Genomic DNA, 12,655 nt, shown 5'->3' on the forward strand with positions numbered 1-12,655 from the left:
CACTTAATTTCCAGTCCAGGCACGCTGATGATTTGCTCCCAATCTCTGGATACTCTCACCAGGAGTCCCACTCTGCAAGAAGTCTTGTCCCCAGTGAGGACCTGGGAGCCCTGAGCCCACCCTTCCCCATGGAGACATCACCACAACCACGCAGCGCAGAACAGCCTCCCACAAGCCACTTGATGCTTTTTAATTAGAATATTTCGCTTGGACATATGTTTTTCATGGTACATCGCTTGGTGTGAATACAAAGAGGCCAGCAGACGCTAATACATATGACACACAGGCACACGCACACAGAGTCCCGGCACCCCCCAAAATGATGGGGTGCGTGGGAGGCCAACAGAGCTGTAACTGGAGGGATGAGGGTGATGGCAGGGGAAAGCTGGCCCAGGACAGCGCTGGAAAATATTGCCGTGCTGCATCATCTACTGCGTGTGCTGTGGGAGGCAATGATGGCTGGAGACTCACGAAAAGCAGTGGTGGTGATGGGGATGATGAGCACGTGTCTGAGGACAGGTGGGATCCCTGGGACAGCTGGATCATGGCAGCTGGGAAAGGGCGAGAAGCATCAGAGATGGATGGTGAGAAGGCAGCTTGGCTCCCAGTGTAGCCTTGGCTGGTGTAACCGTCCTCCCATCACCAGAATGCCTTGGGTAGGGGGATGGTGGAGGAAGGGGATCTCCTAGCAGCCCTGTCTGGCTGGTGGAAGTCTCCGTGCAGCATCTCATTCACTTTTGTGCAGCAACCGAGTTCCAAAGTCACTGCTGCATCCCAGCTGGATGTCATGGTCCTTGAGGTCCGGTAGGCAGTGCTGCCGACTCTGCCTGGCACGCCATGGTGTTGGAGGTCTGAGTCCAGCTGAGCTTAAGAGAACAATACATGACACCCTACAATATGGACTTTTATGAAAGCAGCCAAACTCAGCCCAATGCACAGGACCAAGAGAAGTCTCCCACACCTACTGAGATCCACTCAGCGTTAGTGACACCAGCACCAGATCTTGGTGGATAATCGTCACCCCTCCTGATGCCCCACACCCAGGCATGTGCTCCTTTGAAGCCCGGATTTTGGAAAGGCACCCCAGGCTCCTTCCCCTGCATCCCCCCAGACACAACATGGCTTCAGCCTCCTCTGCTGGCAGGTCCCAACTCTGCTCCAGAGCAGGCTGGTCCGCACTGCGTGGCATCAGGTGGAAGAGCGGAGAGGAAAACCAGCCAGCAGATTAGTACAGCCAACCAAAGATGGAGAAAAGCCCACTGAAGTCAAGGGCCTGCCCTTGCTGTGAGTGGTTCAGGTCTAGCTGGGACTCATAAAGAGCCATTTTTATACAGCAACACACACAAAAGCACAATAAAATAATTAGCTGTTTCCAACCCTGATGGCCAAGTCCATGTTTGAATTACAGCTCAACGCAGGCTTGGCCTCAGTCTTCCAAGCATGGGGGACTTCAAAACCCCTACATCCATGTTGAAGCTTGTAGTAAAGATACTCCCAGGGTTCATTTGTCTGGGCACAGGGGGCAAAAGGAGATAATTTGTCTTCCAAGCTTCACTTCCAGCTGAACGCATAAGTTGGGAAAGATGTGCCTTACTCAGCCTCTGGCAATCACAGCTCTGGGAGAATCCCTGGGCGAGGGATTGTCCTGCAGGTCACCCTCAGCCCCGAGTCAGCGTCCAGATACTGGCACAAAATGCAGGATTTTTTTTTCCTTTTTAATATTTTAAAAAATAAATAGAAGAAGAAACAAAACTTTAAAATTTGTTCTTTAAATATTTCCAGCATTGCACATACAGCACTTTAGTACTCTAGCCTGTTGGATCAGTAGTTTGTTTATTTTGATTCCTAGTTAAAATGTGCTCCTCCCAGCCTGCTTTTTCTTTCTGTCCTTCTTAAGAACGCAACGTATTCTTTTGTAACATTAAAAAACAAGCCCTGCAGTGTTCACTGGACATCTTTCCAGCGTGGGTCAGGGCTCTGTTATTCCTCTTCAAACCTGAAATGCCCATAACCTCACCAAAAAGCCGTTAGCATCCCGATAGCTCTCTCTTACTTAAGAAAAAAACAAAACAAAACAAAACAAGCCACGCGCACACACACACACACACACACAGAAATCCTCTTCCAAGAGCCTTTGCGATGCCAACCATTGGGTTCAGGCAAACCTCCTGCTGCAGTGTCTTTGCTCAGTCACTGTCTGAGAGCAGCGGTGTCCCCTGGAAATCTTTGAGGTGTAAGATGGAGTCGGGGTGCAGGGTGGGGAAGGAGAACGGGAGGTCAGAGATAGTCGTCTTCGCTGGAAGGGGAGGTGGGATTTGAGCCCTCAAGGTCAGAGTCCAGCGAACTCCCTGATGGTGTTCGGCTCATCTTCCACATCTGGGAGGCAAAGGTTCTCCCCCAGCTGCACGGGTATCCCACAGGCCTCAGCTGGTGAATTAGCCTCATGGCCACCTGCCAGTGGCTTCTTGCAGTTCACTTGCTACCCTTTGCACTCCTCTGTTTGCTCATGGCTGTTAGCATCTGGCTGATGTACGAGGTTAAAAGATCATCCATCTTGTACCCCTGAGGAGGAGACAGAAGATGTTACCTGCCTTTAGAGCATAGTTCACAGTCTCTGGCTTCTGCCTCCAGAACACACCGGCTACCAGTTTTTGACTTTCAATTTTTCAGGTATATTTTGACCTGTTCCACCATTCTCCTTGGGTGAAATGACATCATCATAAGGAACACAGTCCAAACATAATTTGGAGTGTTGAGATAGAGGAACTCATCATCCCAGGATGCTCTTGAGGCTGGGATGAGACCTGGAGTTTCAAATGGCCAACAAAATACTGAATGCCTCAGATAAATAACAATTAATACAGCAGGAATTTTTATCCTTCTGGCTTTGGGTTTAAGACAGTCTAGGAGGAGGTTTGTTTCTGTGACTGTTACTAGGGACAAGCTGGGCAAAGGCTCTTGGTAAGAGGGCTCAAGAGTACCCCCTGAGCCCACGTTGGCTTTAATGTGCTTTTCAGACCAGTGACAGGGAGCAATGCCCCATGCTCCTGAGATGGCAAAGTCCCAAGCACCTCAGGCTTGCTTGTAAGTTGGACGATGGACCAAGTGAGAGCCCAGATCCATTGAGCAGAGCCATGGGAAATACAGAAGAAAAAAAACCACACTGGGGGGCTGTTCTAAGAGATCACTTTCAGCCCAGAGAATCCCTGAGACGCAATTTGCTGGAAGCATTTAATTTTGCCTGCAAAAGTCAGGATTTAGTCTAACTGTGTCCAATAATCTTTAACGCTCCTTACCAGGGAGGTCTCGCAGAGCAGCTTGCTTCCTCTCACCAGGTTGCCAATGGTTATATGAAAGTACGTGTTGCCACTGCTCCAGTTGGAGATCTTGGTGAAGGGGTGAGTGATGAGAATATCCTGGTGGGAACACAAGACTGACACTCAACATGTGAGAGCCTCGACTTTCACGAAGGGCTGTGGGGGACCTCTCATGTCCTCGTTCACTTTCCATCAAAGCAGACCAAGGATGTCTACTGTGATGAGACTGTACCATGGTCTCATGGGAATGGCAGTTAGATGCAAGACTCTGGATCCTCCGGTGCTTGTGGAGGACTGCCGTACTAGAATCACCATGCGGCTAGTGGAAGTAACTAGCAGGAGCTCATTTACTCCAGCTCCTGTCCTAACATCTGTGAAAAGATTAAGGAAGGAGTGTGTGTATCCTCCAGTTACAGGGCCCTAACAGTTGATGGTCTCAATCCATCTCCTGTTGAAAAAGGCTGGGCTGGCCCTCTGCAACAGTAAGTTTCTGCCTCCATAAACTTTTCTGGCTATCCAGCCTTTCTAACTAGGCTTAATGAGAACTCCTGAAGTTCTGAACAACACGCTCTTTGGGATAACCTCTGTGAGGGGTTGGGGAGTGGGCTCAGGACCATCTGGTGAAGACCTCAGTTTTGCTTACCTTGGTTTTGGGATCGATGAGGCTGACTCCATGCTTATTGATGGCAATTAGAAGGATTTCTGGATAATTTGGCTCTGTAGTTTGCTGTTGGAAATTAGATTAACTGGTTAGGGGATGTGTCATGCAAAATCAGACCCCTCCCTATTTCCTTTCTCCCTGTCTTCTCCTGCCAGCATTTGGTGGCCCATTAACTGCTATCGAGTTTATCCTTTACAGATAAACATAGAGGTCATTAAGGTATCAGCAGTGGTCAGGGCTGTCTACTTAAGTACAGATGTCCTAAATGCATGATAACCAGTGGGTGACTTGCTGACAGCATTAAGTTCCTTGCTTCCTTTGGTGGCCTCCCAAAAGTGAAGCCATCTTACCATTGGCAAGGAAGAGCTGGGACAGGCTGGCAAACCCCAGACATCTCCTCTCCTCTTCCAGTCTCTGTTTGGTGTTCTGCTCATCCTCCTGCCTGCTGCTGTGCACCTCCAGGCCAAGACTACACTGCTCTGTCCCCTTCTGATCTTAACATTCAGTTTTGTACCTGATGGTAAACCCTTCTCCCAGCCCTGTGTCATGAGGACCTCCAATTTGTTCGATTGATGAGTCAGAGCACAGGGGATGGGGGCTCAGCTCTTGGTGCCGCTACAGATTTCTTGGCTACCAAGTCACTCTTGGTGGAAAAATCACAGGATATATTCAGATCCCTTATGCTGACTAAGATGGATATAGGAGTTCAAGGAACTGATGAGTAATTTTAGCAACTTGGTTCCAGCCCAGGCTCACTGTGTGGTCATTGAGAAGAGGGAGTTGCAATAAGGTGTCCAGAGTACTTGGACAGACTTCATGACTACTGGCCTCTACCATCTTTGATGGAAGTCTGGTGCTGTGGTGGGTGGTCTGGATTTGGTTCGTGGTGGGTGCAGACACGTCCCTTGGAAAACCACACTTTTGCCTTGGCAAAACAGAGAATGGCTCTTCAGCAGCACAGCTACGAGTATAGACCCAATGACTGAGATATGCTGAAGCTCTACAATGCCTTTATCTGTGTAAAGAGGCAGGGCAGCAATAAATGAGTGTATCAGCCCTTTACTGATGGAGAGTCTCACACTCTTTCCCTGCTTCATCAGGGTTGTCCCAGTCTGGTCCAGACACTGGGACAACCCTGCATACCCGGAACCCTTCTGTTATATGGGGCTCCTGACCTGGGCTCAACGCTGCCAGAAAACCCCCAAGAAGGGAAGGTACCTTCACTTCAAAAAATGCTGATCCAAATGTAGGCCACTTGAAGATAATCTTTAGGAAGGCAAGCTTGGCTTCTTCTCTTGTTTTGCCTGCGTGCTTATTGTAGTATGCCACGATGGACTGCAACAGAGAACACAACAGAGCTGGAGGGTTTGCACTACCTAACACCAGGGATGTTTGCAGAGAAGGAGCATCAGTCCCACAAAGACGGTCGGTTCTAGTTTCTGCTCCAATGAACACTTCACAGAAGTGCTGGCTGGTCACTGGAGCAGGGCCTGGAACCAAGGCAGGTCTTTCTTTCTTAGATGAGCTGTGTTGGTGACTCCATTAAAGGGATTATAAGTTTTGATCCTCCAATTTATGCAGCAGAGGAGACTGAGAGACCTTCAACCCAGAGAAGCTGATAGCTTGCTGGTTAGGCACATGGCTGAGTTCAAGACCCAGGAAGCAGAAAGCACTTATAAGACTATTTCTTGGCAGTGAGACACCTATGTTATTTTATGGCTCTAGACAAGTCTGTATCCGTGCCACAGTTCTTCCTGTGTAAAGTAGGGAGAATTAGCTCTCTACTCAGTAGTCTGCCTTAAACAACAGACCTTTACATGAGACCATATTCCAGCATGTGTCCATATGACATTGCATCCACCCACCACAGCCACATGCAGCACAAAGAAAACCCACTGCAAGGCACGCATGTATGAGCGCGCATGTATAATTCCTCCTCTTGGTGATGTTGGGAAGGCTGCAGCTCTGCTAAGCCTCAAAAGGGACCATGGGTCACTCATTCTGGCAGCCCCACTTCAACATTGAACATCAAACAATTCACCCAAGAGACTCGGCTTCCCGCAGCCAGGCCTGGCATATGAGTCAAGCTGCTGTTTTACCCTTTTCCAGTCGTCTGGAGAGAGCTGCCGGACGAGGTCCTGAGGCACCAGCTCCTTCAGGAGCTTGGGGATGCTGGGGAAATAGGACTTGTCATCCTCAAACTTCACCCGGTAGATGAGAGCTGCCAGCTGCAGGACCTCTTCCCGTGTGCACTTGTGGTAGCCGCGCAGGTACTTTGGTAACTCCTACATGGAGGAAAGTACAATTCATAGATAGAGGGGATGACCACAGACCTTCACGCTCAGATGTTAAATGGAGTTTGTGGAGGTATCCAGCCCCTGGTTAAGAGTCCATGATCTGGGAACACTCATAGCAGTTGTGTTGAGTGTGGTGGAAAGGCAGCTGCTCAGCTGAGACCACACTAGATGTTTTAAAGATCTTCTCTGCTCTAAAACAGTCTCCTGTTCCTACATGGAACAGGGAGGTGCCTATGTTAGCTGTCAGGTGTGTGAACCTACAGCCTTGTTCACCCTCCCTCATCCCAGGAGATCCACCCCTTGTAATGGCCACTTGGAATTGAATGGGTTTTCTGCTTTTTTTTTTAATTTTAAAAATCTATTCCCTCATTACCAGAAGTGTCTGAAAATGTCTCAACTGACTAACTCAAGCATTAAGGGATACAGTCATATTGGGATAACCACTTTATCCAGGCAAGAACACAGGGAGTGTATGTGTATGTGAGAGAGAGCTTTGGGACATGAAGGTGTCTCTTCCATCCCAGAAGAAACAAGAGCAGAACTCTAACTTCTCACCTGCCTGCTGGGACCATCGCAGCTCATCTCCATGAATGGGGGTGGCTGAAAACCCTCAGGATGCCTCTGAATTCAGCCTCCCTGCTGAGGCTGCCAGCAGGACACACTCTCTCCTGTTTCTTGCTGCCCACCCAAGAGCAGCTGGCCCAAATCCCAGCTGAGATGGTTACCCTACAGTGCACAAAGGCTGCTCCTCACCATGCAACTCGACAGCGCTCTTTGCAGTGCTCTATGAAAGGCAATAGTTCTTCCTATTTAATGCAAGACTTCATCCATCTGCAGATGGACAAAGCCTTTGCAACCCATTCCTAATTCCTCCCATCTCCACTGCTATTGCAGGCTCCCGGAGTACCTGGTAATAGTGGAAGATTGAGTCTGCCATCGAGTCCTTTCCAGGTGTTGTGTTGGTCCACAGCTTTTTCATGAAGAACACTTGGTAGGTGAGGGAAGGCACTATACCTGTGCAAGGGAAGCAGGGAGCAGATATGTAAAAGCAATGCTGTGAGTACCACCTGGCAATTGGTGTCCATGCAAGCCAGCAGTGCCCACGTGCCATTACAACCTGCAGGGACAGGGGCAATCGCAAGGCCAAATGGACTCTGACCTTGTGGAAAAACCCCACATTTTTCCCTTGCAAAGCTTTAATAAAATGGAAAGAGTGTCTGGATTCACTTGCGCAACTGTACTTCAATGATAGTGCTCGTGCCTAATGCAGGACAGAGGAATTGCACCCTGGAGGCACGTGTGTTTTGCAGCCACTGATATATTCAGCAGAGGTGCAGCCAGCTCCACTGTGGATGTGGGCAGCAAGGCAAGATGAATCCCACCACGGAAACCTTCCCACAGACAGGCCCTGGAGAGCTGCCCACCATCAGGTGCTCTTTGTAGGGGCCAGGTCTAGCCCTGGAGCAGAGGTCTTGCTGCTCCTGGACAGATGATGTCCCAGGTGATGTCCCTAGGGCTGTCCCCTGATGTCCCCCCAGACAGCACACCCACAGCAGTGTGGCCCAACAGATGTGGCAGACCGTGTGGTCAATCTAGTTTGAAAGGTCTGGAGGGCTCTAGGAGGGCTCTGTCTGACCCACAATGGAGAAAAGTCACTGTTACCATCTTTTGCTGGTCTTGCTTTCTTTATCCAGTCCGTCAGGTGTCTCACAAAGTCAAAGAAGAAATCTCCCTCGGGGACGCTGATGACCTGGGGGACACAGCACATGGTTACGAAGACTGAGCAAGTGGCAAGAAGCCACAGGCAGGGTTGGCCATTGCCCCATCTCCTGTAGTTGTTGCTCATTGCTTTGTCCCCGTTACACTGATGTGTTACAAACTGCTGATGTGAGAAAGCCACAGCCAGCACCTTGCTGCAGGCTCTGTCTCTAATTTCACCCATTACTCCTTACCGCAGCTTCCTATTTCACTGGAGCAACTCGTTTCCCTTCATGATGACTGTCTCCATAGATTTCTCCCAGTTGCCTGAGGCAGCTCTAAGCTGCACGTTTTTCTTACTTAGTCCTTTCTTATAAACCCGACTCAGCAGTAGGCTAGGAGAGCTTTGCCTGTGTTTTAAGCCCTTTGGGAGGATTGCTGTAAGTCAGGGCTGTGGGACTGCAAATCTCACCTGTAGCAGGTTGGATCTGACTTAGCGACACCACGCTGCTTGCCGAGAAATGCATCTCACCTGCGAGGGTGCAGATAGCTCTGGCTCCACCAAGGTGTACCCACTGGCAGGTGGGTCACTGCGAGTGCCTCGGGGCTATCCCAGCCTCTGGGTGGGTCACTCACCTTGTCGGAGATTTTGACGAAGAGGCTGAAGCCCTCAGAGGACTTTAGGAGCAGCCTGTTGGAGATGTTCTGGCAGAAGTCCTTGGCTTTTGTGCTGGACTCCACCTCAAATGCCTACAAAGAAAGGAAGATCCTCACCACTGCTGCCTCAAGGTTAATTTCCACTTTATGCTCTCTGAGGAACTCTAGGCTCAGCTGCACAAAGGGATTTAGGTGCCCACCACCAATGAAATCAGTGACATTGTGGATTGTGGCTCTGGGCATGGTAAGGGACGTTTGGAGAAGCTCAGCCATGCTACTGCTGTACTGTTGCGCTTCGTGATGCTCTATCTGTATCCTGTGCTGGCTTATCCAGGGCTCCCCAGGCAACACAAAAGATTTTTCTGATCTAACAGTTACGTCTCAGAGCTGTTTTTCTAGGGGGGGTAGAGAGCAAGTGAGATACTTCCAGGCTGATTTGTCCCAGCTGTCTCTCCACTGATGATGATGAGGTCAGATGCCTGGCTTAGACCAAATGCCTGACTTCTAGGTAGCTGAAGAGAGGGGAGATGACTCCTGCTTTACGTGTGGATGGGATTTCTAAAGGACTGTCCCACCTGCATGCAGGTCCCAGTCCTGGTTTTGCCTTTTGAGCTGTGCTCAGCATTTACATCACCTCAGTTTTGTTCTGTCCACTTAAAGAGATTCGGTTCGTAGCAGTTTAAGGAATTTAAGCTTCTGACCACCACATGCATGACTCTCTTAGCCTGAACCACCACGACCCATGTTCCACATCCCACAAGAGGCCAGCCTGGAGCTCAGTGCTGCTGGTGTTCAGCAGCTCTCCAGTGCAGATGCATGTTGTACTGGAATGATGCTACTCTGCCAGTCCACCTGGGTGACTGCCATGGCCGAAAGGATCACAGCAAACCCATGCAAGTGCAGGAGTCCCACTGCCTCCTTCTACTGGCTCTCACACAGATGCATGTGTATAAAGCTCATTGCTGGTCGTGTAGAAAAAAGCACTCAAAGTGATGAGAAATCCCAGCAGTTCTCTCAACTCTCCATTACAGATAAGCCAGCTGCTGGAGAGGAATCCTTTTCCTTCCATGGGTGTGCACTGCTTTACACAGAAACCCACTTGGAAATACAGGAATTTAGTCGTGCCCAAGGGCATGAGGGGAGAGAGAGATGCGAGCCTCACAGGAAGACTGTAATCAGTAGCATGAGACAGCAGTACCTGCAAGGACATGCATATCTGGTCTGGCATCAATATAACGAGCTGCCTTATTAGCGTGTAAGATGCTTAATGAGAGGTTCCTGAGTGCAGTTATGATTTTTGTGTCATCTCAGGTCAGAAGGTATAATTTCAGTTACCTACTTGCCAGTGCTGCCATAATCTGCCCAGTCCCCAGGGAGCCCCATCATGGTACCCCGCTGGGTGTAGCTGGGTGGACAATGTCTGTCGGTCTAGGCTGCAAATAACTGCTTAGCCAAGGCTTGTGAGCCACTGTGAGTGAATGGAGATGAACCCACCCAGTTTCCTTCTTTCTGGGGTCATAGTATAAAGCCGTCAGCAAACACTAGCACGTCTTGAAAAACGTGAATTGCAGTAAATCAAACCCCTGAGCTAGTCAGGATAGATAAGGATCGGTTTTCCTTACACTGCTCTGGTCCAGAGTCTTCTGGAAAGGATGAGTTTTTCTGAATCAGAACCAATATTAGCCTCTTCTGAGATTTTAATAGGAAAATTAACTGCCATCCAGACAGAAAAGAAGAATTTCCTTCTCCCCTGTTTACCTCATCGGTGTCATCAGGGAAGTAAACCTTGTGGAAAATTTGGGTGGTTTTGTGTTGAATGGCTTCCACTTCCACCAGATGGGGCGGGTACTTCCTGGATCCATTCCTGCAAAACAGGAGGTGGCAAGTGCCAAAGCATCAAAGCAAGAATCTTTTGTTTAAATCTTCCATTTTAATACATATTATTTTTTGAGTAAATTCAGCTACTTTCTTAATATTAGGTTTTTTTCCCTCCTAAAAAGAAGAAAGCAAAATTGTAATGGGGAATGTGTATTTGCTTAGGTTGTAGGTGACTTAGAAGGACCTGGACAAAGTCAACTTAATTAATCTCTACTTTCCCCCACACAGTTTATCAGCGATAACCTCCACCCAATGTCCCTTTCATTCACTTGGTTGAACACAGAGAGAGGCTGTGAGTTTTCACTGTCCCCCCCAGCCACCAAAATATCTCCTACTCATATTTTCTCATGCATATTTGGATGCTGTGGCACAGTCAGGACTAGGAGGTCTTTTGGTGCCGTACCTCAGGGCTTTCTGGAGTCTCTGGATGCAGTCTGCTGCCAAGGGGTGATGTTTCCTGGACTGCAGGAACCTCTGGACATGGGGCAGGAGGATGTTACTTGGAGGGAAAAGGCCTGTACACAACCACAACAGCTCCCAGCCTTTCTCTTCACTGTACCTACACAAGGAGAGACCCAGGAGGAAAAAAATCACCCACGGCATGGACACTTCACATCTGCTTTGCTCAACAGAGGCTAGTGCATTTGGGCCAAGGGGAACGAACAACTCTTACTTGATGTGGTTGTCCGTGAGCTGCTTGAGGGTCTGACAGTAGATTTCATCCTTCAGGGGTTCGGCTTTCAAGGCACCTTCAAATATTTGGTCTGTCAGCTCATTAACTGAGCGGGTCCTTTTCGATGGATAGTCACCCATATACTTCAGCACTGGTGGGAGGTAGGAGTCAAGGATCAACTAACTGGGATGACTGGGGAAGCCCTTCTGTTGATGATGTCATTAAAGACATCCTACACATGACTACAGAAGTGGCTGCAATTTGATGGATGGGGCTCAGTGTATCGTAAAGGCTTTAGATTGCTTTAGGTGATGTCCAGCAAGCTCTCTCCCTTTATCATGCATCATCTCAGGTGGAAAGAATTGTTTTCGGGTCAGGATATGTAGACCTAAGAAAGCTGCATGTGATCATGTGTTACCTGATCACACATACAGGTACTACTGTAAAAGACCAGATTTTCGGCTAGTGTCAGACACCAGTGGAGCTGCAGTAACATAAACCAAATAATGACCTTCACCATCATGCCAAACTGCAACTATTCTGCATGAGAACAGGCCACAGTTTTCTGAATTAACATGTATGACACAGCAAGAGGAAAAGGATAAAATTACAAATGTCCTCTTGTTTTTTTGCCAGTTCTTTTAATTCCTCCTTCTGTTATTATTTGCTAGTAAGAGGAAACCAGTATTAGCAGCAAGAATGTAATATTAATCAGTAGCAGGCTTATACAAACAGAATGTTCAAACCATGAAGATTGGATCCTAGAGCAATCTGGACTGTTTGCATCCACACTGATTAGGTCTACAGCTTTCCACAGCAGATGTATTTTGGAGAGACATAGCTGAAGCAAGCCAGAACAGAGCCAGTGAGTTAACCACTAAGCAGTGTGGACCAGCAGGACTCAATAACTTGTTCTCTGGCCCTCATTTAGTAAGAAGCAGACACCCCTCAGGTCTCAAGGATGCTTGAGTACAGATTTCAGGATCAGACCTATCTCCAAGCCTGCAACATGGTCCCAAAGCCCTTAAGAGGGACAAGAAACTTTTCCAAGGGCTTTGCTTGTGGCCCTAAAGAGCCTGGTCAGCCCTTTGCCTGTCAGACGTGTTGCCCAAGGGCTCCCCCAGGCAGTGGAAGGATATCAATGAAGGCCATGCAGGCTTCTTGGGACAGCTCCTCGCTGCCCAGGATCTTCTTCAACAACGGCTGTTTGATGGGCTCACGGGTGTAACACCACAGCTTGTCCTTCCCACGGCTCTTGGTGATCATGACCCGGCTGAGGGTATGCTTGGGGGGTGGCCTGGTGGCAAAGGCAAAGCAAGAGGAAAGGTGGAGAGGTTAGAATGACAAAAGGGACAGCTTGTGGCCAGTGTTTCACCTGGGAAGGTTGCTCACAGCACCTGGCTAATGAACTCTTACATCAAATGGGACTTCACAGTTCAGCAAGTATCCAGCTCCGGTTCTGCCCAAAGATAAC

At 48.8% G+C, this 12,655-nt stretch overlaps 1 protein-coding gene across 4 annotated transcripts in view; it reads right to left on the reverse strand.

Moving 5' to 3' along the window:
- Positions 1-168: 168 nt before the first annotated feature.
- The window catches only part of MYO7A (myosin VIIA), a 104,246-nt gene continuing 91,759 nt past the window's right edge, over positions 169-12,655 (reverse strand). For all 4 annotated transcript variants that reach the window (XM_030042258.2, XM_030042257.2, XM_030042255.2 and 1 more), the window contains 12 exons: positions 12,321-12,478; positions 11,182-11,335; positions 10,912-11,067; positions 10,389-10,494; positions 8,610-8,723; positions 7,938-8,025; positions 7,183-7,289; positions 6,078-6,263; positions 5,197-5,313; positions 3,961-4,044; positions 3,297-3,416; positions 169-2,562 (listed from right to left, as the gene is read on the reverse strand). In XM_030042258.2, coding sequence (XP_029898118.1) covers positions 2,473-2,562; positions 3,297-3,416; positions 3,961-4,044; positions 5,197-5,313; positions 6,078-6,263; positions 7,183-7,289; positions 7,938-8,025; positions 8,610-8,723; positions 10,389-10,494; positions 10,912-11,067; positions 11,182-11,335; positions 12,321-12,478 — 1,480 coding nt within the window. In that variant the 3' untranslated portion in view covers positions 169-2,472. The remainder of the gene's footprint in view (positions 2,563-3,296; positions 3,417-3,960; positions 4,045-5,196; positions 5,314-6,077; positions 6,264-7,182; positions 7,290-7,937; positions 8,026-8,609; positions 8,724-10,388; positions 10,495-10,911; positions 11,068-11,181; positions 11,336-12,320; positions 12,479-12,655) is intronic.

Source organism: Aquila chrysaetos, chromosome 19, assembly GCF_900496995.4.
Source record: "Aquila chrysaetos chrysaetos chromosome 19, bAquChr1.4, whole genome shotgun sequence".
Taxonomy (NCBI): domain Eukaryota; kingdom Metazoa; phylum Chordata; class Aves; order Accipitriformes; family Accipitridae; genus Aquila; species Aquila chrysaetos.